General features: G+C 53.1%; 1 protein-coding gene across 1 annotated transcript in view; it reads right to left on the bottom strand.

The window, feature by feature from the left end:
- The window catches only part of Scn4a (sodium voltage-gated channel alpha subunit 4), a 28,854-nt gene extending 25,304 nt beyond the window's left edge, over nt 1-3,550 (bottom strand). Inside the window, exons 1-6 of the mRNA XM_021728410.3 lie at nt 3,243-3,550; nt 3,041-3,159; nt 2,827-2,916; nt 2,405-2,533; nt 1,916-2,007; nt 160-456 (exon numbers count right to left, since the gene is read on the bottom strand). Coding sequence (XP_021584085.2) covers nt 160-456; nt 1,916-2,007; nt 2,405-2,533; nt 2,827-2,916; nt 3,041-3,159; nt 3,243-3,515 — 1,000 coding nt within the window. The 5' untranslated portion in view covers nt 3,516-3,550. The remainder of the gene's footprint in view (nt 1-159; nt 457-1,915; nt 2,008-2,404; nt 2,534-2,826; nt 2,917-3,040; nt 3,160-3,242) is intronic.
- Between the last annotated feature and the right edge of the window lie 21,002 nt (nt 3,551-24,552).

Raw genomic sequence — 24,552 nt, 5'->3', positions numbered from 1 at the left:
CAATAAGTAAATAAAATAAAGGTATTGTGTCTATCTATGACTAAACTAAAAAAAAAAAAAAAAATCAGGTCCCTCCAGACCATGTCTTAGAAGGGGCAGGGCAGGGGCCGCTCTAGAGGCTGGGGCGGGGCCTCCCTTGCCGGTTGCCCTCCTTCCTACCTTCGTCATTGATGTAGGCATCCCAGTCAAAGGTGTAGTTGCTGGCCCAGCTGTCGTGGAAGTTCCACGTGTTGTTGGTATTCCACGTGTCGTTGGCGTACCAGGTGTCGTTGCCGTACCACGTAGTGTTGGTGTCATTGAAGGGCGGGGGCCAGCGCACGCACTTCTGCCGCAGGTTGCCCATGAAGAGCTGCAGCCCGACCAGGGCAAAGACGCTCAGGCAGAAGACAGTGAGGATCATTACGTCGGACAGCTTTTTCACGGACTGGATCAGGGCCCCCACAATTGTCTTCAGCCCTGACCACAGAGAAATTAAGAGCATTGGCAGGGGCAGGGTGGGGTGCAATGGACACCCCCACCCTGACCCCGGCCCCAAGCCTTTGCCTACCCCATCTCCAAGGCTCCACTTAATCGGGCACCATTACCTCCCCCAGCCTTCCCAGATGAACCCGGCCCTACTCTGGGCACAGACTCAAGGTGGAGCCTTGGAATTGCCACAGATTCTCAGCTACTAGAATGGACTCTAGGAATCACTAGGCTGATGCTGTGTAGCTACACATGAGCATACAGAGGGCTGAATGAAGGTCTCTAGGTTAGCACTCCCAAAGTGCTCTACAGAACACTAGCCTCCCAAGCTGTGTCCTTAAAAGGTGGTGGTGGTGGGGGCGGGGGCATATGTTTGGAAAAAGATTACTTCTATTCAAGGCTTTGAGAAGTCCTACAGAGGTGAACAAAAACTTTAATGCCACGTTTCTTTTAACTTCTTTGACCACAGAACCCAGGGTTCAGTCTGAGAAACTCTAAGAACATTCTGCCCCTTCAGACAAAGGCATAACTGACCCTGATGGAATCCCAGCATCTATGGAAAATTCATAACTTCTTGGGCCTGATCCCAGTATCTCTGTCTTCATTTCCCTCTCTTGCCCTAGAATGGAAACCAAATGCACAGCAGCCTCCTCCGAGAGCTGGGGTTGTAGCTCAGTGGTAGAGCACTTGCCTCGAACGCGTGAGGCCTTGGGTTCAATCCTCAGCATCACAATATATATATATAGTGTCCGTATATAACTAAATTTTAAAAAATGAAACCCTCTGAGCCTCGGGGGTGCTGGCCCAGAGTGAGGCAGCTGTGGCCTCCACTCAGTGGCCTGTGTGTATGGCAGGCCCTCCATAAGCACTTCCCATCTTGGGTCTTGCCTTCCTTCACTCCACGACAGGGCTTTGGACTAGAGAGGACTAAGGCACTTTCTAGCATCAGGATTTAACTGTTTCCCTCCTCCCACGGCCCTTTCTCCATCCCTTTCAGATCATCTTTCCTCCATGAAGGAACTGTCTCCAGTTTCTCCATAGGCATTTATTTTTGTATATTTTGCTCACCCATGCTAGACAACCAGTCCTCAGAACAACCCAGCGAGTGGCACTGTTCTTATCCAGTTTGCAGAAAAGGTAAGGCACTTGCCTAGGGTCGATGGCGGACAGTGGCATGGGGAGGATTGACCCCAGCTGTCCGGCCTCAAATCTATGCTCTTTCCCACTTTTCTACCCTGACTCTCAGATGCCCAGCCTCCCACAGAGGGCCTCTTTGGCTCTCTGGCCATGTGACCCTTCTGTGTTCAGGCTGTGGCATGTGTCCTCCACTAACATGAGCCCAGGATGTGACCCTGGGTCAGGGTCCTGGAACTCGAGTGTCAGATTCTAGGCTTGGGCATGACAGGAGACCTATTGGCTGAGGCCAGGGGTTCCCGCACGTCCCCAGTACCTGGGATGACGGTGATGGTTTTCAGGGCCCGCAGCACCCGGAAGGTCCTTAGAGCTGAGATGTTGCCCAAGTCCACAAACTCTGTCACGTACCTGGTGTGGGAGAGTCCAGGGAACGGTGGGACAGAAATCAGGGGTTCTCCCTAGGATTCTTGTGGTCAGGGTTACCACAGGGGCCTTGGGGCAGGTCAGACACCCTGAGGTTCCTATTGGGGTCCCAGTGTTGGGGAGGACAGTATAGTGGCCTTGCTGCTGGGGCATGGCTAGCCCACTCGCCCAGTGGCAAAGCCTGGGTCAGGCTGCCTTTTGTGGGTAAAGATGATGTATGAAAGGGACATCAGCAGAGAATCCAAGCCAGGCCCTGGGCAGGGCCATCCCGAGAATGGTGTAGCTCACAATCTGCACGACTGGCCAACGGGCCCTGTGGTCCACACCTCTGAGAATGCCAGCTGGTTGGCTGCCCTCCCCCTACCCTCAGGCCCCTGCTCACGCCATCGTGATGACACTGAAGTCCAGCCAGTTCCAGGGGTCACGGAGGAATGTGAAGTCATCGATGCAGAAACCCCTGGCCAGCATCTTGATGAGGGACTCAAAGGTGTAGATCCCCGTGAAGGTGTACCTGAGGGCAGAGGGCCAGCCAGGGCCAGGCACGTCACCCAGGCAGGGGTGCGTGTGGCAGTGATAGACCTCGCACAGAGGGAGGGATGCAGGTGAAATGTGTCACCCAAGGACAGAGAACATTAGTGAGAGTGACAGTGTGCCTTCCCCCAGGGGACTTAAGGTGTTGATGAGGGTTATAGTGACAGGGTGTGCCCTCCTGGAAGACAAAATCTGCGTCACTAAGCATCCTCAGAGGTGCAGATGCCTGGGCTGGGCCGTGCCTGGGCTGGGGCTCCGGGAGGGGAGACTTACTCCACGTCCTTGGACCAGGAAGGCGGGTCACTCATGGTCATGAACACACAGTTGGTCAGGATGGTGATCATGATGAACATGCTGAAGAGCGTGGGGGCGGTCAAGGAAAGTGAGAGCAGGTGGGAAGGGGAGGGGGGTGGACGAGAGTCTCCTGTCCCAGAGTGCCCCGTCTTGCCCAACCCTGCCCCCCGCCTCTCCCACTCAGACAGGATATGAGTGGATTAGCACCTTGATGGCGCCACGCCTGACGATGCTGAAGGGGCTCAGCATGTAGAGGGCAGGCGTGGCGGAGAAGCGGAAGATGGCCTTGCCCTTGTTGAGCACGATGAAGGTCTGAGGCAGGGAAAGAGTCTGTGAGGCCAAGGGACAGACAGATGGGCAATAGACAGATGGAAGGAGCCCTCCCAGGTCCCAACCTTCTTGTCACTGTAGTAGGGGTCCAGGTCCTCCAAGGGGATGCCGATGACCTCCGGCGGGGGGTCCCCATAGATGAGGGGCAGGTTCTTGCCGGCCTCCAGGTCACTGCGCGGCTTCCGTTCGGGCTCCTCGATCTCCATCTGCTTGTTCCGCTGCAGCCGGGCCTCCTCCTCCGCTGCCCGTCGTTCTATGGCTGCCAGGGACTCCCGGGTGAAGGGGCGCAGGCAGTCGGGGCCGATGGGCACCAGGGTGGGCAGAGATGAGCTGGCCATCCTTGCATCCTGGGCTCAGGGGCCAGCTGAGCGATAGGCAGTTGGCTGGCTGCAGCGTGCAGCCCTGGGGTCCTGGGTGGCCACCCCTCCCTGGGTCTGCTGTCCACTCCTCACCTCCTGCCTGCCCAGGGGCTGGGCCAGGAAGGTAGGTGTGTAGGCCCTGGGATTGGGAGATGTGCCTGCAAGGCCCAGGTGCTGCTGCTGCCCAGGTGCTGGGCACAGTGCATCCCCCTGGGCCTCGCACCACACTCTCCCCAGCAGTGGTGTGGCCCCCTTCAGGATTGAAAGCAAACCAAGCAGATCCTCTTCTGCCTCAGGCACTTTTGGCCAATGCCCTCAACTGCCTCTTGGACCCAAGCTCTGGGAATTGTGTGGCGTCAGCCTGTGGGGACAGAGAGAGAACTTCAGCGGGCTGTGTCCAGTGACCTCTAGATAGGCCAGGACAAGGGTCCTGGTGAAACTCACCTAAAGCACCACTGGCACATAGATTTCATCCTAGAGGTCACGTGCATTGGCTGATACTGACTACCTGGAGACGTGGGTGGAGACCATGCAGGGGTCACGGCCAGACTGATGGCTGTGATTGATTAGCAATGCCTGCCAGGGCAGGACCAGGATGTGGCACCTCTGCCTGTAATTGCCATCCCTGGCCTAGAGAGGAGAGAGGGAGGATATCGGGGTATGGAGTCCCCTTCCTGATCTCTGTGGTATTTGGCATTAGGTTGAGGCAGGGAAGAAGGAAGAATCCAGGCCTTGCAGAGGGTCTGACAGCTCCCTCCCACGGCAGGGATTCAAATCCCTGGGCAGACAGGAGCCGATAGGGTGTGTCGGGGACATGTCAGGAGAACTAGGATGCTAACACATTAGAGGACATACAAGAGAGATCATGGGGACCATTTCAGTGGGGCAGGGCTAGAGCTCTCAGGGACTATTTTTGGTTGGTGGCCATGAACTAGATGAGGAGAAGGGGGCATCCGCCAGGAAAATTGGGGGCCTGTGGGCACTGCATAGATGTCTCCTGGGTCAGTCCTGTGCCTCTCCTGGCCCAGTCCTGTGCCTCTCCTGGCCCCTGGCCCCTCGTGTCTAGAGCTCTGAGCCTGTTCCCTGGGGGAAGAGCAGGGCTGGGTCACTTATGGAAAATGTCCCTAGGAGAATGACGACATCAGCAGACACTGGGGAGACCACTGCAGCCCAGTCACACATAGCCGTCACATGCATGAATCCTGCAGCCACCCCAATGCAGGGCCTCAGGCAGACCCCCAGAGACCCCCAGAGCTACACTGAGAGCAGCCCCCGCACGGTGGGTCCAGGAGCTGTAGCAGTGCCCCTGTCCTGGCCGGCGGGTGTACTTCTCAGCTTGGTCAACAAATGGGGAGGACTGCCAGGGAGAGGCCAGAGCCATTGGGCAAGCTGGCCACACCCCGTGCCCGGCTCCTCAGCTGCTCCCTGCCAGGCTTCAAGGAGTCGTGTTTCCCCGGAGATGACTCTGCTCGTTCCACCCATCCTGTCCTGCAGCTGCTCGCTGACCCACACGTTCACGTGCACACCCGACCTGAAGCCCCCTCACACAGGCCCTCGCGGCCCTGCCACACACTTCCACACCTTCCTCTCCGTCACCCACCCCCTGCATGCTCACATTTACTTGTCACCACATGAGCACAGTGGCCTGCCATATGGCCTTGGAGGGACCCATTTGGCATCAATCCTCTTATCTCCCTCCCTGCCCCCATACTGGGGACGCAGCCCAGGCCGTGCGCACGCCAGGCAAGTGCTGTGCCACCGAGCTGCATCCCCAGCCCGACGATCCCCTTATCTTGATACTGCTCACTTGATACTTCATAGGAGCCCTGGGGGACCACAAAACCCAGAGCCACAGGCGGGCCCCAACCCAATCCCTGAAGAAACCACCCTTACGGGAGTCACAAGACTCGGGGGACAGACCCAGTGCTTCCTCTCAGCGGACCTCCCTGAGCATCCCACACCACTCCTGCTTTTCTTGCCAGTGGACGAGGCCCAGCCTAGTGGCCACTCTCCTCCAAGAGCTCCCCCTTCCGTGCCACGGGGAGGCGCTCCTTGTGCAGCACACGTCTCTCCCTTCAAAATTTGCCCTTCATCCTAACTTCCTCCCCGCCGACCCTCTCACCAAGCCTGAAGCCACTTCACGTGCAGATGTTTTATTGTGGGTGGGGAAGAAGTATCTTCATCTGCTGCGGCCCAGTTTGGGTTGGCGGATGCAGAAAGCATCACTGGCAGATCTGGTCAGCTCCCAACCCCGTGGATGTCCCTCCCCACTATCGCTGTCCTCTCTATTCTCCAGGAGTGTGACTGTTTGCATGCTTACCTGCTCTTTTCAAATAGCCTCCCACCGATCACTCCCTCCCTCCTGGTACATCTCCATCCCATCATCTGTATTTCTAAAACCACAAATCTGATCCCCCCCCACCCGTCCCCTCTCTCTCACCCACACACACCCCTCACTTAAATCCTCCAGTGGCTTTAAACGCCCTCCAGGGCGTTCAACCCTTTCCCCACCTGGGCCCACCTCTGGCCTGTACTGCTTCCATTTTTCACAAAGCTTCCCATCGCTGCCCCTGTGGTGCCTCTGCTTGTGACCTGCCGGCCTCCTGAACACCTGTCCTGTCTCCAGGGAGAGCTGCAGTTTGTCTTTCCAGGCTCAATCTACACAAGAACCACTTCCTCCAGGAAGCCCTCCTTCCGGCCTGCATGGCTGGATCCCTACCCTTGTCGGTACCACAGCTTGCCTAGTGCTCAATAAAGGAAACCACCCTAACCGATGAGCTGATGGACGAGTAAGTGAGAGGCACTCTTCCTCTGAGCCCCTTTCTCCTTTAAAGTCACCCTGAACCCAACTGTAACCAGAAACCACGTCTCCTCCGATATCCCTGCTCTTCCCTCTCCCCACTGGCTCAGCTGGTGGCTCAGGGGCCTGGTTGCTGTGATCCTTGGGTTTCCTGGTACCTTCAGTCCTTTGGTCCTGCCCTGTCCCCCCTGCAGCAGACCCCTTCGGGCTCACTTTCCCCCTCGCCCAGTCTTACAAACGCCCCAAGGCCCAGGCCTCCTCTCTCCTCATCACACCGAGGAACCCAACCTGCACCTTCCAGCTGTGCCCTCTGAGTGGCCCCTAAGCAGCTGGACATTGCCAAAGACGCCAGGGGCTGGGCTCACAGTGAAACTGAGGGTACGCACTCCGGCTTTGCTCTCAATCCTGCCAGCCCTGTGAGCGCAGAATTTTCTACTAGTCTCATCTTTCCACTTTTTTTTTTTTTTTGAAAACAGATATTTTGTGTCTCTTATTTCCTCAAACTTCCACATTCCCATGGTACTCTGGGTGACGACCTGGCCCCGGCCTTCACTGAGAACGTGGGAGCGTCGAACACCACCCCATCCACAGAACCCTGCCCCTTCTCCCTCTCTCCTGTCGTAGTAGAAGGATAAGAAAAACCCAAAGCCAAGTCTTCCCCTTGGGCTCAGGACAGACCCCTGCCCTTCCCCAGGTCCTCATCCTCCAGTGACCTTTTCTCTTGACCACTCCTCAACGTCCTCCCACTAGGAGCAAGCACTAGTGTCACCCACGACAGAGCACCCGCCACCCTCACACCCCCTTTATCTCTTGCGCAATTTTTTCTGTCCCTGTTCACTGAAAACTTTCTTGGAAAGTGTCTACCCCGGCTGTCTCTACTTGCTCACCTTTCGGCCACTCAGCCCATTCCAACTGGCTTTCGCTTCCCCCGCTCAACGGAGATGTCTTTTGTCAAATCACTAACGCCCTCCCCGCTGCCAAGTCCTGCGCCTGCGTTTCTGTCTTCACCTTCCTCGGCCTCTCAGAAGCCTTCAACCTAGTTGGCCACAGCCCCCCCCCCTTTCTGGAACATTCCATGCTCTCAGCCTCCATGGAATCACGCTCATGTCTTCTTCTTCTGCCCCTCTGGCTGCTCCTTATCAGTGTCCTTTGCTTGGCTCTCTCTCTCTCTTTACCTAATCTCTAGAGTTTCTCGGGGCGTGATCTTTGCGGGGTGGAAGCGTTCCTGTAACCGTGTCCACTCCTCTGGACTCCACACTGGTAGAGTCCACTGCCTCCTGGACGGCTAGCCAAGAGGAACCCTGACCAGGATGAAGCATTTGTGTCCTTGCACGGTTCCACCCGGTCTCCATCAAGCCCGGGAAGGGCACGGCCCCCAAACAGTTGCTCGGGTCAAAAACCAAGGTGTCTCCTGAGTTCTCCTTTTCTCTTACTGTCTGTGTCCAACCTGCTCAAAGTTCTATTAATGTCATCTCCAAAAGGTATCTGAACTCCACCTCTATCCAGCCCCGACTCGCCCACCATGATCCCTTGCAGTGGCCAGTTTCCTCCTCCCTGCCTTTCCCATCATCACGTCGAATCGGTCCCATAAAGCGGCCACTGATCTCTTCATAACAAAACGTGGGTTCCTTCCGCCCACCCTCTCTGTGTTGTTTCTCCTGTTAAAATCCCCTAATTATTTCCTGTTGCACTTAAAATACAACCAAAGCTTCCTGCAGTGGCCCAGGAGCCCCTGTGGATCCAGCTCCTTCTCACCTCCCCACCTCTGTTTCCTGATGTCTCCTTGGTCACTTTGCTCTAGTCCCAAGGCCAGCTTCTTGACCACAGGGCTTGTGCCCGCCTTAGGGCCTATCCCCAGCTCCTTGGTCTCTCGGAAGCTCGTGCCCTGCCCTTTTCATATGTAAGTTCCTTCTTAGCCCCTGGGTCTAGATTCAAGTGCCCCCTATTCCAAGTGACTTTCTTCTTCCCTTACTTTCTACCACAGTCCTCTGTGTTCTCCTTACATCATGTATCATTATTCATAATTGCTTGTTTGCCTAACTTGTTTGTCTTTCCCCCCCGACTAGTTTGAAACCCTGCAGATGTGTCTGTCTAAGCCCCAGCACCAGGCACCTGGTGGCACTCAGGAAGTGTTTGGTGAATGACTAAATGAAAAGATGAGGCCTTGGATAGAGACCCTTCCAGAGACCCCACATTCTCCTGTTGATCTGTTCATTCATCTTTCCATCCTCTTTTCATTTTGTTCATGTGCCAGATAGAGGAGGACACAAAGGTGCCCAGCCAGGTGTCCTGCCTGCAGAGGGCAGGCAGTCTGAGGCTTGGGGATCTGGGCACACATGTATGGTATGAGAAGAAGGCAATACTTGCCCTCAAAAGGGGAGTTGGTGGTGCTGCAGGAGTTCAGGTGGGTGAGTGTTACTTCCAAGAAGGAGGAAAGATGTGACTTCATTTGGGTCTCAAAGGATGAGTAACAGGAACACAGGGAAACAGAGGGAAGGACATCCTAGGTAGAGGGAACAGACAGAGCAAAAACAGAAGCAGGACACAGGGAACTCCCCACATGGAGCTCAGACACTGTTTGGAGTAGAGAGAGGAAGGAAGGGCAGGAGTGGGGCCAGGGTCAATGTTAGGCCAGTGGGAGAGTGGCTTTATCCTGCAGCCTTGGAGAGCCCTCCCAGGGCCACAATTGGTCAGCACATATGTTTCCCTGTCCATCCTTTCCTTGTGTCTCCGACAGATGGAGACAAGCTGTGTTGCTTTCAGTGGGTCAGGGGAGGTATGAAAAGACCTCTAGGACATATATGGATGGTGGCTTCCTGGTAGGGACAAAGCTCTGACAACTCTATATCGTGACATAGGCCATGTGCTGGCATACCTCCGTGAGGCTCTTGGGCCACGGCGAATAAAGGGGGTCAGAATGAGAGCTCCAACCCTCCTCCCACCAGCCCTGGCAGCTTGCTCCCTGAGACACAGCAGGTGAGGATCTGAGGGCTCCAGGACCCTTCCCCAGTGCATTTGAGGATGTTAGAGTCCAGGACCTGCATGAGCAATGAGTCCCACCCTCTTACCCCCTTGCTTCACCATGGGGTGCTGAAGCCCAGAGAGAGGCAGCAGCTCTCTCCAGGACACATTTGGCAAATGTTTTCTGAGCATCTGTTAAGTGCTGGACTCTGGTCTGGACCATGGCGGTGGCAAAGTCCCTGTCCTCACTGAGATTGCATTCCAGAGGGAGGAGGTAGACAGCAAAGAGGGAAGCAAATAAGATAATTTTAGAGAGTGATAAAAGAAGGACGGAGCCAAGACTAAAACCCAGCTCCTCAGGAGCCAGGGCTGGAGACCATTTAGCAAGTGAAAAGTCTCATGGATCCTCCTCTGAAACGGAAGTGGTACGGGCGGAAGTGGGTAAAGTCAGGGCTTCCTGGGGGCTGGAGGAGGCCGGGATGGGTGGGGGAGGAAGGGTTGGAGAGGCGCAGGCTGGGCCAGCTGTCCGCAGGCAGGGAGCCGAGGGTGAGGACGCTCGCTGGAGGGCCAGGCATCTCTTCCTGGAGCAGGTCCAGCCCAGCATTGTCTTTCCCTGTTGCTCCGCCAAATTGGAACACCCAACTCCAGATATAGTCTGACCACAGAGGCCTTTTCTCCCTGGCCTGGACACCCTTTGTATCCATTCATCCCAAGGTGGCATGCCTTCGGGCAGTCCAATCACCTGTGGAGGGTGCCACCACCCTTCTCAGCTCTGGTCTTCTTAGGTCCTTCCCTGACAAACTGGATAACTCACTTTTCTCTTTTCGCTCTAAGCGTACGTCAACAAAATATTAACAGATTAAACCCAACTATGTATTAAAATAATTAGACACCATGGCCAAGTGGGATGTGCCTCAGGTATACAAAGCAGGTTCAACATTTGAAAATTGATTAATGTAATCCATTACATCAACAGGCTACAGAAAAATCACATGACCATATCAATGGATGCAGCAAAAGCATTTGAAGTGGTCTAACGTTCAGTCATAAGATGAGGACGCCTATAATTCCAGCAACTCAAGAGACTGAGGCAGGAGGATTTCAAGTTTGAGGTCAGCCAGGGCAACTTAGGGAGACTCTGACTCAAACAATAAAAAGGGGGTTGGGGTTGTAGCTCAGTGGTACAGCGCTTGCCTCACATGCATGGGGCGCTGGGTTCGATCCTCAGCACCTCATAAAATAAATAAATAAATAAATAAAATGAAGATATTGTGTCCATCTACAACTAAAAAATATTTTTAAAAAATAAAATAAAATAAAAAGGGCTGGGGGTGTCATTGTGGTAGAGCATACCTGGGCTCAATCCCCTATACTAAAAGGAAAACAAAATCCATCTAACATTCATGATAAAGACTCTCAGCAAACTAGGAAGAGAGAAAAACTTCATGGAGTTGATAAAGAACTTTTATCGAAAACCTTATTGCTAACATTGATTATAATAGCGAGAAACTAAGATCAAGGACCGGGCAAGGTGTCTCCTCTCATTACTGCTTTGACATCAGACTGGAGTCATGGCTAATGCAATAAAACAAGAAAAGGAGGGCTGGGGTTGTGGCTCAGTGGTAGAGCACTTGCCTAGCATACGTGAGGCACTGGGTTCGACCTTCAGTACTGAGTGAAAATAAACAAACAAAATAAAGGCATTGTGACCATTTACAGCTAAAAAAAAAAAAAGTTAAAAAAGAAAGAAAATGAAAGGTCTACTGGTTGGGAAGGAAGACATGAGGCTGTCTGTGCATGATACAATTGTCTATGTTCAAAATCAGAATAGAAAAAAAGACTCTTGGAACCAATAATGATTATGGCAAAGTTGCAGGATACAAGGTTAATGCCAACCCAGGTGTAGGACTTTACCTTGACCTCTACTCAAGTTCCCTTTGTGACCCTTCATCTCAGGTCTTTTATGGAAGGCTGCCTGTTGGATGTTGATTTTCCCTCAGTTCAAGGCTATCTCTCACTATGATCCTGAGAGTCCCAAATTATTGATTAGTCAAAGCTCAGGATAGACCACCCCCCAAACTTGTTGCCATATATTTCTAGAACTTTCCCTCCTGGGCGGGTTCTTCAAATATCCAGAAACCCACCCAGCTGCACTATGGCTGAAATCCCCCAAGTGGTCTCAGCCAGCCCAGGCTATAGAAGCCACTCTGGTACTCTCCTGAAAGACCAAGAACGGAGGGGACCTGCTCCTCACAGCCCTCCCTGTTCACTCTAATGCACATCCCTGGGATGAAGAGATGGCCCTACATAAGACTCCACCCCTTCCCCTCCTGCCAATCAGGCATGTCCTTGGTCCCTAGCAGAGTTATCGTCACTTACCGATGTCTGACATTTTTGTTTCTTTGAGAGAAAAACTACCCAGAGCTCTTAGGTGCTCAGTGGAGACCCCCTTTAAGCTCCATCTGCAGTGGGAGCTCAGACTCAGAACTTTCTGGAATACTGAAACAGATCAGACTTTTCTGTCCTGGTCATAGACAACAGTGGACTATTCCCCGAATTTTTGGGTTCCCACCGTGGCCCAGCTCCAAGAGTGAAAATTCGGCCCCCGTGTTCCCCTAGTTGTCAGTCTCAAGTCGCAGCCTTTTCTCAGCTGGAGCAGGTGGGTGCAGATGGGAAGTGGGTGGCTGTGTTATCCCTCGGCCAGCACTTAGGGCCTGGAGAGGAGGGAGAGGCTGTGGCCTTGGCCGGCCAGGCCTGGAGGAAGTTACCCCAGGTGGCTCTCCCCTCTTGGCCTAACACTATCCGCAGAGGAAATCTGTTCCAAGGGGCCTTGGAGAATAGCCTGCAACTGGGAGCCTAGAGCGGAAACCCCTGGATGCTCAGGGGCCCTGAGAATTCTGGAAGCCAAATGGGGGGGACAGGTGGGGGACAGCTCCTGAGCCAGTGAGGGCAGCTAACGCTGATTGCTTCGTGGGGCTCAGTGGATCACAACAAACCTCTTTTTTTTTTTTTTTTCAGTCTCCCAATGCAACCAGTCTGATAATTATTCTACCTAAGGGCTAAGACTGGTAGAGGTGGCCACACTTATTTTGCACTCACTGTGTGACAGGGCTGGCTTCCTGTTTAGGATACATCACAGATCCTCCCTCCACAGTCAGTCCCTTTCCTGCTGATGTCCCAGGGCTCTCCGGGAACATTGGGTGGTTTTCCCCAAACTTCTGCCTCTGCTCCTCAGCCTGACCCCTTCTCTCTCTACACAGAGTGCTTCCGGTTGGCTCACCACCCTATGAAATAAAAACCTACAAGTGGGCTATGTTGGGGGTTTGTGTGCGGTGACCCCTTCTGCTTACTCCCTCACAGCTCATCTGCCTGTGCTGGATGGCTTTTTCCTCAGGAGCAAGGCTCCCGGAAGGTTTCCCTCTCGGGTCTGAGGCTTACGACAAAGGAATTTATCTCCAGGTGTGGAGTTTCGGGTTTCCATAGGTTGGGGAGAGTCTCCTTGGAGTAGGAGAGTCCATTCCTCCAGCCTCAAATCTTAGCACATCGACTCAGACTTCTGATGTGCACAGGCCCACAAAGAAATCACGTCTGACAAAAAGGAACAGTGGACACATCCATTTGGTGCCCACAGTGTCCATGCCCAATGTGTTTTACTTTTGTCACCCCTGCTAACAAGTGGCACAGCCAGGACTTGAACACAGCTCTCTCTCACGCCAAACCCGCGTGCCTGTTACTACAAACGTGGCCTCCCTCCAATCCTTTGGGGGACTGGACTGGGCATGGCCACCCTCCTCCAGCACAGGTGTTCCCCTGGGCTGGCCTGGCCCTTGCCCAACTGTCTTCTTCAAAGGGCAGGCCAGAGTCCTTGAGCCAAGCTCCTGAAAGGTGTGGGCTCTGGTGGGCATCCAGCAGGTCCTGGCAGGACTGTCCTCAGGCCTCCTGGGGCTTTGTGTTGGCAGCTGAGGCAGGAGGGTGAGTGGCACAGAGGTCAATGGTTTGATCAAGAACCTTCCTCAAGGCATGGTTTTTATTGGCACCAACTGATTGCCACATGCACCCCCAACCTCCACTATAGATCACCAGTGTGCGTGCGCCTGCTCGCTCGCTCGCTCTCTCTCTCTCTCACTCATCAGCTCTATGAGTCATTTCCCAGCTGCTGGAAGGGATGAGGAGACTCCACCCAGGTCTGGGGCTCCTTGCTGTCTGTTGTCTCAGCTCTTTCTAAGGAGCCCCAAGCACAGTGACCTGGATACCCTGGATGCCATCTCTTCTGTCCCTGCAGCGCCCCCACCCCTCACTCCACCCCACCCCTCTGCCCTTCCCAGACCTGGAGAACATCGTGGCCCGCCTGGCTCCCCCTCCCCTTCACCAGCCCCATCAGGGTGGGGGTGTGGAGCTGAGAGCCCTTCCTGCTGAGGCCACTGGGAGTTGGGGTCAGGGCCATCAGGCCTCCAGCTATACCTGAAATCTCCGGGGAGGGGGGACAGGTTGGGCCCTCTGCTCTGACAGCTCTACCCTGACCCGCAGCCAGTGCCCCGGCCAGCTGGAGAGCTTACCGACCCAGAAACGATCCCAAGGAGGTTTTCTCCCCCTCCTCTTTGTAGATCCTTCGACAAAATCAGGCTTGCAGACCCCAAGAAGACAAGAGTCAATGGGAGACCTTGCTAAGACGTGAGCCGGGGTCTCTGACCTGCTGGCCCGCTTCACGGAGGTCACAGCAACCTCTGCGGACCTCAGGCCAAAAGGGAGGGAGTTTGCTGCCCAATTTATAAAGGACTTGCCCCAGGGAGATCAGACAGGGAGAAAACACCTCACTGCCACCTCCAGCTCTGAAGCAGGTAGAGAGCTGGGTGAGACCTAACTGCTTCTCTCATCGGCACAAGACATTTCCTTTCCAAGCCCAACAGCCTGGTGATAGCCACAGTGCTATTCGTGAGTAGATATGTAGAGCTGACTACATGCCAAGAACTTAATGCTCGTCACGATTCTGTTATCACCCCCTTCAACAGATGAGGAAACCGAGGCATGGAGAAAGAGGTAACTTGCCAGATGAAGATGATGTAGTAGACTGGGATTAGCAGGCCAGCCCTCTTTAAAGACTGACTGACTCTTTTTTTTTTTTTTCAGGGGTGGCTACCAGGGATTGAACTCAGGGGCACTTTACCACTGAGCCACATCCCCAACACTTTTTTTGCGTTTTATTTAGAGACAGGGCCTCACTGAGTTGCTTAGAGCCTTGCTTTTGCTGAGGCTGGCTTTGAACTCACAATCCTCCTGCCTCAGCCTCCCGAGGCACTGGGATTACAGGCGTGCACCACTGTGCCTGGCTCTGACTGGCTCTTACTACTAGGCTGTGTGTCCTACCTCTGTCTAAACTAGACCGTGACCTTCTAGCACCTTTGGGGTGGGTGAGGGTGCAGAGTTTCACAGACCACTTCAGAAGCAGAGCGGGAACCAGTGACTATTGGGGGTCCTTCCGTCCTATGCTAGCGCTCCTGGCAGAGGGCCCTCTGAGGGGGTGATGGGCCCCTGCCTCCCTACCCCGCTGCCCTTTGGCCCCTGGAGCCCCTCATTCCTCCTGCGACTCCACCCCCCAACACGGGCTGTTGACTGAAAACGGCAGGGAATAAAAATAGCCATTGCTGATGAGGCAGAACGGGCGGCACACGGGAAAGGCTGGGCAGGGGCAATAGAGGCAAAGGGAACCCGGGTCCCCCAGCCCCAATTAACGGGTCATGATGGAGCCACAGGGAGACCTGGCTTGTCCCTGCCGTGGCTGGACTGGGGACCCCTCCAGAAGTCACCAGAATTACTCAGAGCCCCAGCCCTCAGGCTGCCCCTAACTACCCACTGCCCCTGAGTCTCAGGAGTGACCTGTGTCCCCACCCAGCCCTGCCCAGAGTTAGCTTCCTCCCAAGGAGCAGGGCCGTTGGCCACTGTGGACAGAATCCTGGTGGCTTTAGCCATGCGCTCCAGGTAAATGACATAACCCCCCTGAACCTGCGTGCCTCCTATAAGATGGGTCAGGGATGGACAGTTTGTATAGCCTGTAGAGTGGCCATTGACACCCATCGTCCTCCACCCCCTCCCATCTCCTACCTGGTCCCTGAGGCCTTAGGGGCAGGTTTTTCACCTGGCGAGTACCTTGCTGCTCTCTGAGTTCCAGTTCCCTCCCTCCTCTGGCTCTTCCTTCTTCTGGAGTCTTCTCTAAATGCCCACCCCCTATATTATTCCAACTCCTCCTTGACATTGTCCATACTTCCTCCCTGTTCTGGTGGCCAGAGTTGCCCCCAAAGACAAGACCTGGCCAGAACCACCCACCATCTGAGAACCAAGCCTTGGGCATACCACTCAGGGCTCCCGGGCCTGGCCTGGGACAGGGCAGAGACCCTGGTGAGGGAAGCCAGCTGAGCAGACCAGCCTTGGCTGGGGAGGTGGCCCCTGGTCCTGAGCCCACCCCTCTGCCTGTTTCCAATCAGAAATTACAAGCAGGACCAGGCTGGACGAGGGGCTGCCTAGGAAGTACCTCATTTACCTTCCCCAAACTCCTTAAGATCCTTGAACAATTCCTTGAGGGATGCCTGGGGTGGAACTGGGAGTGGGCTCCTGAGGAGCCCTACGGGCAGGGCTCAGGGCCTGGGTGCCATGTGGCCTAGGGCCTGTGTGGGGTCCCCGTCACCTGGACACCCTGCCTGACATGGTAGGTTCCAAACACCCTTGTGTATGTTTATCCTTCGACCTCATCCCACACAGGTGATGTGGCTCCAAACACCCATGCAGTGACCTCACGCCACTGCCACGCAGGTGAGGATGCTGGCCAGGACCAGGGGACTTGGGGATGCTGCCAGGAGAATCTTAAGGGTCTAGGAGAACCAGCCTTCCCTGCCTTCCCCTTCTACCTTCCACGCCTGACTCCGGCCTCTGCCACTACTGGGGTCTCCTTGGCCCAAGTCAGACAACTGGGACACAGTCACCCTCTGCCTCTGTCACAACTGTAACTCTTGACTCCACTCCACCCCTCTGAAGTTCAGCTCCTTCCTGTCTCTCCAGACTGGCTACCCGCCTCAACCTGGCTCCCCAGTATGGCTGAATTAAATGGCCTCCCAGTACCTTCTACCTCTAGCACTCCCAGGCTCTGCTGGCGGATTTAGTTTTGTGCAGGTGACTGCTGCAAGAGGTCCCCGCATGGGTAGGGTCCTCACCTGGGCGTCACCCCCCCACAGCACCCTCAGACATAGCCTGGCCCCCTGCTCTGACCCCAGATCTCAGCGGGGGGTGAGGTGATTGGATTTGGGGATTGACAATGGAGTGGGGAGAGGGCTCGGGCCTCCCACTCACAGAGTGATTCTTTAGAAGTCTCCCGTGGCGCTCTAGATTTCCAGATCCTTCTTGCAAGTGGTCCCTCTCGCATGCAGCAACACTAGGCACCCCACCACTCTTGAGCTCCCTGCATCTCCAAACTGTCTCCAACTCTGTTCAGACCGTTCCACCCTCTCCACCAGTGCCCTGCTCTGCCAGCAGAGGGAGGGGCTGTAGCCTGCCAAGCACTGACCCCTGACCCCATGCTCGTTCCCTCTTGAATCCTCCCAGGACTCTCCTAGCCCCCCAGAGTCCCCTTGGTGCTATGGCCCTATCTTCCTGCCACTCCTCTGAGCCCCTCCTCTGGTCCCCTCCTCTTCCTGGGGCTCAGCTTCTTCAGGAAAAAAAGCCCCAGAGCTGAGTGGGCTGGAGGAGGGCGGGGACGGTGGGCAGAGCCCAGCCCGTCGCTGGCGGCACAGCCTGGGATGTGTCCTCTGCTGGCATCTCACAGATTCCTGTTTCAGCGAAGCAAAGGAGCCGCCGCCACCCGCCACCCCCACCCGGCCTCCTGACGCTCTCCCCGCACCCTGCTTCTGAGCCCCTGCACACAGACTCGGCAAAGTCACTGTCTTGACTGTCCTACTCTCTTCTGAAGAAACTGAAGCCTTGTCCCTGTCCCTTGGGTCACTCTGTGCCTGTCCTAAGCCAAGCTTTAGCCACGGGGCTTTTGTCACCAGAGCAAGGACCCTCGCTGAGGGTGACGACAGCTACCCAGGCAGGGCCAGAGAGAACCAATGACGGACAGAGAGAGGCAAGTTTGGGGACAAAGAAAGGGTCAAGGAAGAAGGAGATTCGGCAGAGCAGCTGGGCAGAGTAGGGCCTGGGCACAGGCAGCAGAGCCCGGTGTGGGCAGGAGGTCAGCGGTGCCAGAGCAAAGTGGAGACTTTCTTGGAGCCAGGCTGGGGCTGGGGCCAGGGTGGCCTGTCGCTGGGGGTGCCGGCCCTGGGGTCCCCGGCTGGGCTGGAGTGGAGGGGCGCGGTACTCACTGTTGGACGGAAGCGGAGTGGCGACTGACAAGCCCGAGCGCCGTGCCCACCTCGGGCTGGGGCTGGAACTCTGGGGGACTTGGCTGGGGGGCCGGGCCGGCGAGGACAGCTGCTGCCGCTGATGTCACAGGGTCATGAGTGAAACCTGAGGACTGGGCCAATCTTCAGGTGGGAGCCTCAGCCACACTTCCCTCGCGGGTGTGCTATGGGCTCAGCCAGGGAGCGCCTGAGCTCTGGGGCCACCCTGCCCTGGGAGTGACAGCGGTGACACACTCACCCCCTCTCATACACACACACACACACACACACACACACACACACATACACACACAGGGGACACACTATGAGCCCCCATACTCAGGTCTTCTCCCCAACCTTGACAATCAGGGCTCGTCTTCACACTTGAGTCTCTTTTCACACTCACCCCCCAGGGCGTTCTTTGGCATGGACTGGCTCACACTCACACACTCACACTCACTGTGGAACACACTCGTGTGCCCCCAGCTGCACTCCCAGCACGAGCCCCTTTCATAATCCGCACAAACCTTTCCACTACTGTCACACCCCTTCACACACGCCTTCAACTCACACACACAAACATTCCCAGGCTCACATCAGGCTTGTGCAAAAGAATACGCTTGTACACGCGTAGTCATATGTGCTCATGGGCACATTCATGCCCAGAGGAACCCAAAAGCAGCATATCACGGACAAGAGGATTTTATCCAGTGTGTATCTGCGCTTGTGTGGTCCTGTATTTTCTCACATGTGACTTATCCCGGCAGCGGACTGTGCCAAAATACATGCTCCAATGCATAGGAACACGGGGCCACCGATCGTGCTCACTAGATTTGTATCCAGTGTAGCATGTCTGCACACCCACACCCGTGTGGGCACACACACGTGCACGTTCACAGCCGGCCGTTTAGCCTGACCACTCAGTGGTCTCGGGGCATTTTTCTGCCCCTCCACCCCCACCTCACTGGCAGGACATCTGTCCCCCAGAGCCTGGGGAGAGGGTGTGGTGGGAGGAGGGAGGAGGTTGGCTCAGAGCTCCCACCCACTCTGCGGCTATGGTGACCCCTAGTGGAGCTGTTGGGAAGTGCCCTAGCTCACCGGGGCTCCCAGGCTTCTTGGAGTCCTGGCCCCTCATGCCCACCCGCTTCTCCCTGTGCTGGGCTCGTCACTGCCTCCATCTTTTCTGGCAGCCCAGAGCTCTGGCTGCTGCCTCGGGCCTCCAGTGAGCTGAGCCCTGTGCGGTGCCCTTTCAGAGGGGCTCAGGGCAGCCTGGTGAGCAGGCACCCCAGCTCTGGGGTGGGGCCCTGTCCTCCCAGCCACTCTGCTCCCGCTCTCTGGATGTTGCCTTGGTCACCATGGAGCCCCTCCTTGGGAGCCAGGCCTGGCTGTGGCCGGAGCACTTTTTGCCAGGCCTGGGATTTCCCACATCTCACCCCTGCCCAGGGGCCCACCCTGGACCCCTTTGCAGTCACCGACACCCTGAGAGATGGGTTTTCTAAACCTAGGTGTGGGTGTGGGTGCTGGTGTCCTCTGTGCATGGTTCTAGATCCTGGTTGCTTGCTGGCCTTTCTGACAAGCAGTGTCCACTTCGTTTTATTGCAACCCTAACCTGGATGTCCCCACCCCAGTTCCTCGGGCATTCTTCTGCTTGTAGCATCCAGAGGAAAAGCACGCATTTCCTCCCCAGCCCTTCCAAAATGTCTCCCCAGAGCTTTTCCTCAGGGTCCCTCTCATCCATCACTCCCAGCCCTGCTCTGACTTCAGCTCACTTTACTGCTGGTCACTGCCTGGGAAATGGTCACCATCCCTCTGATGGGACACTGATCCCTGCCTGTGGGCACTGGAAGTGGGTGGGAGCCAGCTACCATGTCCTCTCAGGGTTCTGCCTCTTTGGTCTCTGTCTTGCCTCGGCCCAAAGTTCTGTGGAGTAAAATGTTCTTTGACAAAGGACTGGAGTAGCTGCAGGGAATTAGTACCTCGGAGGGGTCGGGCTGCTACAGTTGGTTATATGGGTTGTACTGCTCCAGGCACCAATCACATTTGAGGTCAACATGATTAGTTTATTTAACATGATAATTTTCAGGCAGATGGTAGTACAAATGTCTCAGGAAAGGAGTTAATTTTTCTAATTTGCACAAAGTGTCATTTGGATTGGGATGGGGTCCACTGGAAATCAAAACTCTTTGTTAAACATGACTTTATTCCATAGCCCGGGGGAAGGAATTGCACTCTCTCTTGGCAACGGTATTCCTCCTTTCTTTAGGCATCTGATTCTCCCCTACTCCAAATTTGTCATTCTGGGGGGGCTGCTGATTTCACCCTACCCTTGATTCAGGGATGGAGATGCCACCCATGTCTGGCCAGTCCTCTTGCCCATAGCAGTTGGTCCAAAAGCTGGTGTGTGAATCAAGGTGAATTAGAATCCTTCCCTGGGGTTAGTATGCATCTGGATAAAGAAAAAAAAAGAAAGAAAGAAAGAAAGAAAGAAAAGAAAAACACTCTGGAAGACTAAATTTGTCAGAAGTAACTGAAGTAAATCTGAAAGTGTTTGTGGTGTCTCCACCTGTGGAAGAAAGAGGTCTGTAGCAGGAATGAATGAAAACACCAGAGGAGGACAGGTCCAGGGGAGGGAAGAAGAAAGTCCATTATCTGCCCTGAGTCATTTGATTTCCCAGGACCTTTAGCAGGTTGCTCCCTCATGGTTGGTACCCCCACTCAACTCCAGGGGTCCTGGGAGGGGAGAGCTCGGAACTCCATCCCATAGTGCAATTCCAATGGGGTAGGACCTTGAAGCCTGGTCCCTGTTTTACTCACCTTTTGTTGCTGTGACCAAAAGAACATTGAGAGGAGGAAGAGTTTGCTTTGGCTCATGGTTTCAGAGGTCTCAGTTCACAGATGACTGACCCTCCTGCTCTGGGCCTGAAGTAGGGCAGAACATCATGGCAAAAGGAAAGCAGCTCGGGACATGGCCCCCATGAAGTACCGAGGGCTCCACTCACCAGGGACAATATATGTACCCCAAAGGTGTGCCCCCATGCCCTACCTCCTTCATCCATGACTTATCTGCCTACAGTCCCAGTTAATTCATATCAGTGGATTAATCCACTGATTAGGTTACAACTCTCATAACCTAATCATTTCACCTCTAAGTATTCGTGCATCGTCTCACACATGAGTTTTGGGAGGACAATACATATCCAAACCATAACATTCCAACTCTGGCCCCTGAAGGTTTATGCCCATCTCATAATTCAAAATGTTATTTAGTCTATTTTAAAGAGTCCCCATAGTCTTAGCAGTTCCAGCATTACCAAAAATTCCACATCCAAAATCTCTTCTGAGACTCAAGGAAAACTCTTAGCTTTTTCCCCCATTAAAGATCAAAAACAAATTACATTTTATCCAATACAAAATGGCACATAGAAAACATGTCCATTCTGCAAAGGAGAAATAGGGGCATGGAAAGAAGGAATGGGACCAAAGCAAGACCAATATCCAGTTAAGCGAACAAGTCCTATAGCTCTGTGCCTAGCATCCGGGGCACATGGCACTGTGATGTTCTCTCCAAAGGGCTTTCTTAGCTCTTCCCCTGTGGCCTTGCTGGTTACAGCTCACAAAACCTCTTTCTAGGCTTGTTTCTGCGGGATTCCTGCAGCTTTCCTGGCCTCCTAGGCCTTCCTTTGGAATCTTGGTGGAAATCTCCACTAGCCCCTAACTCCAGCAACCTGCATTCCTGCAGAACCAGTACCATGTGGTTGACATCAATGTCTACCACCATCTTGAGCAGTAGGCTGCCTCTCAGGACCATGGTCACAGCAACCTCTGAGTACTTGAGCAATGAAATAACTTCCTCGGCTTTCCCCTCCCCAGGTAAGAAGGGTGACTCCATGGTCTCTTCTCAAAGGAATTTTTACTTTTACATCCTTCAGCCTGAGATGGTTGTGGGCTTGCCAGTTTCTGAGATGCCCCTGAGCCATCTTTCCTGTTGTTTCTGGGGAAGCTACTTTGAGTGTTTTTAGTGGCTGTAATCTCTTTAACAACCATGCCTCGTTTCACATTCACTTTTCTGGCCAAATGGCAAGTTTTTCAAAATGTTCTGCTCCTGGTTATCATAGTAAACTTGGTTAAAAGCTGTGAATGATATCATGCCACTTTCTAAATGGCGTGCTGGCTTCAAGTTTTCTCTGCCAGTTTAATTAGCACATCACCTTTGAATTCAGCCTCACAGAGGTTTCAGGACGTGGGCAAAATGTAGACAACTTTTTTTGCCAGGATGTAACATGAATGGCCTCTAGCCCTGTTTCCAGTACAGTCCTCCTTCTCCCCTCAGGCCCCATGAAGCCCAATCTTTTTTATTATTTTTTTTTTATTTTAAAACAGCACAAATTTATTTCCTCAGAAAGAACATGTTCAACCTTTAAATGAGATATATAAACAAAGAATATTCTGGCAAACAGGGATCTGACACAAGAAAATAGGTAGAAGTTCAGAGTATCAGCACCAAAGGCCAGTTCCAGGAAAACTGTGCAGCAGACCTTAAAATTATCATCACTCCCTCCATCAGCGGGTTGTGACATGAGTTCTTCGATTTCTTTTTCCACTTCTGTACACCTTGATTTATCCTTCTGTAATAACATCCTTTACTTCTTGGCAAACTTGAGGAGATCTCCCTTGGGCAATATTTAGGGAGCCTGCTACTCAAGAATTCTCTTCACCTTAGATATCCCGGTCCCAGCGAGACCACCCCAACCTGAACAATCACCAAGTGCCTATTAGACTAAATCACAGATGCATACTTGGTCAGCTTTTTTGCCTCTGTAAACAAAATTCAAAGGTGATGTGCTAATTAAACTGGCAGAGAAAACTTGAAGCCAGCACGCCATTTAGAAAGTGGCATGATATCATTCACAGCTTTTAACCAAGTTTACTATGATAACCAGGAGCAGAACATTTTGAAAAACTTGCCATTTGGCCAGAAAAGTGAATGTGAAACGAGGCATGGTTGTTAAAAGAACAGTTTTTGAGGAGGAAAAGTTGATTTGGCGCTCACAGTTTCAGAGGTCTCAGTCCATAGAGGGCCGACTCCACTGATCCAGGCCCAAGGTGAGGCAGACCATCATGGTGGAAGGGTAGGGAGGAAGAAGGCGGCTCAGGACATGCCAATCGGGAAGCAGAGGCAGCTCCGTCACCAGGGACAGAATATAAACCCCAAAGGCACACGCTCCCAGTGACACATCTCCTCCAACCTCTCCTTACCTGCCTATAGATACCACCAAGTTAATCCATATCCTTTGATTAGTGTGCGGATTCAAGTTCTCAAAACCCAATCATTTCACCTCTTAAAGTTTTTCTGCATGGTCTCACACATGAGCTTTTGGGGGACACCTCATATCTAAACCATAACCTACCTCATAAGAACAACCATAATTTGTAGAAATAGAGTAGTTTCTAAGCAGAAAATGGAATTCCTTCACTCTTGTGTTTTCAAGATTCCTTCTTTAGTATGTTTTCTATGCCAGTCGCATAATTTTGCAGAGCAATATATATTTTCTTTCCTTCAATCCTTATGTTCTAGCTCCATCCAATTTGTGTACCTAAGTATTGGGTATGAGAAAAAAGCTCCTTGCTTGCTTGGTGCTCTCTCTGTTTCCTCACCTATACTCAAAATAAGCATTGAAATTTATAATCAGAATCTTAGGAACTTTTTCCTCTCCATTTGCATCTCAGGAGGAGAGGAGGTAACTTGTTTTTTTTTTTTTTTCCAAGGTCCATACTTTTTAATGACTATACAATATTCCTTTGGGTAGATTGCCTTCATTTATTCAACCATTCCCCTATAATTGGACTTTGAGTAATGTTCAATTTTTAACTCTTAAAAATAACACTGTGATGAACACATTTGAGTGTAAATTTTTTCCATGTTTAGCTTATTCCCAGAAATAGATTTACCAAGGCAATAGGCAGAACAAATTGTCTTGGGACGCTGAATTTTGGTACAAATTGTTTTGGGTCACACACACACACACATACACACCCAAACACAATAACAAAAAATAAAAAAAAAAAATCCAAAGATATAAAATAGAGTTCTCACTGATGGAAAAAAATTAAAAGGAAATAGGTGGAGTGGCCAATGTCTGAAAGAAAATAATAGTAGCCAAGGAAGTAGCTGGTGAGTCACCTCCCCTGCTCTGGGGGACTGATGTTAAGTCTCCTCAGGTGAAGAACTCAGCAGATCTGCCTGTGCATTCCTTCTTTCAAGCAGCAAACGCTTTGGTTTTCCTATGATAAAGAACTTGAACACCACAAGCCAGACACTTTTCACCTTAGCCTTATTTTCCAAAATACAAGTTCCCTGTACAATTAACCAGCAGTTTTACATCTGAGGAACGGGAATGATCCCTCCTCCCACCTGCTTTCTACAGCCACCTCCAGCAGGCTCCGGGCTCCTTTCCGAGGGATGAAGGTCATGGCCATGACTTTTTTCTGGCTGTCTCCAGTTTGAAGTGCCTTCTCTCTCCCAAGCTGCTTGATCCCATCTGAGGGCCACCTTGCTCAGATCTCCATCCCCCAGTTATAGAATTCTCTCTTTTTCATTATCTCTTCTTGCAAAAGTCACCTACAGGGACTTTCCATGGTGCTGTAGTTCTGCTTTCTTTTCAAGGGTCTGTTTACACTTCCCCACAGTACCAGGATACCACCTCCAGTTTTCAGATAGGCCTCTTCACACACAGTCACTTCCCTGTTCAAGGTTTGTTGGGGGGTACAGTAGTCGGCTTTGGAATGGAAGTAGAGATGGAGCATGCTTCTCTCGTGTGGGCCTGTGACCACAGCTTGTTGGTGGTTCTGCAGCAATAAAACCAACAAGACAAATAATGCATTGCCCACTGGC

This window comes from Ictidomys tridecemlineatus, chromosome 3 (genome assembly GCF_052094955.1).
Source record: "Ictidomys tridecemlineatus isolate mIctTri1 chromosome 3, mIctTri1.hap1, whole genome shotgun sequence".
In the NCBI taxonomy this organism is placed as follows: domain Eukaryota; kingdom Metazoa; phylum Chordata; class Mammalia; order Rodentia; family Sciuridae; genus Ictidomys; species Ictidomys tridecemlineatus.
Note: the sequence above shows the minus strand (reverse complement) of the source record. Positions and strands in the feature narration are given on the sequence as shown.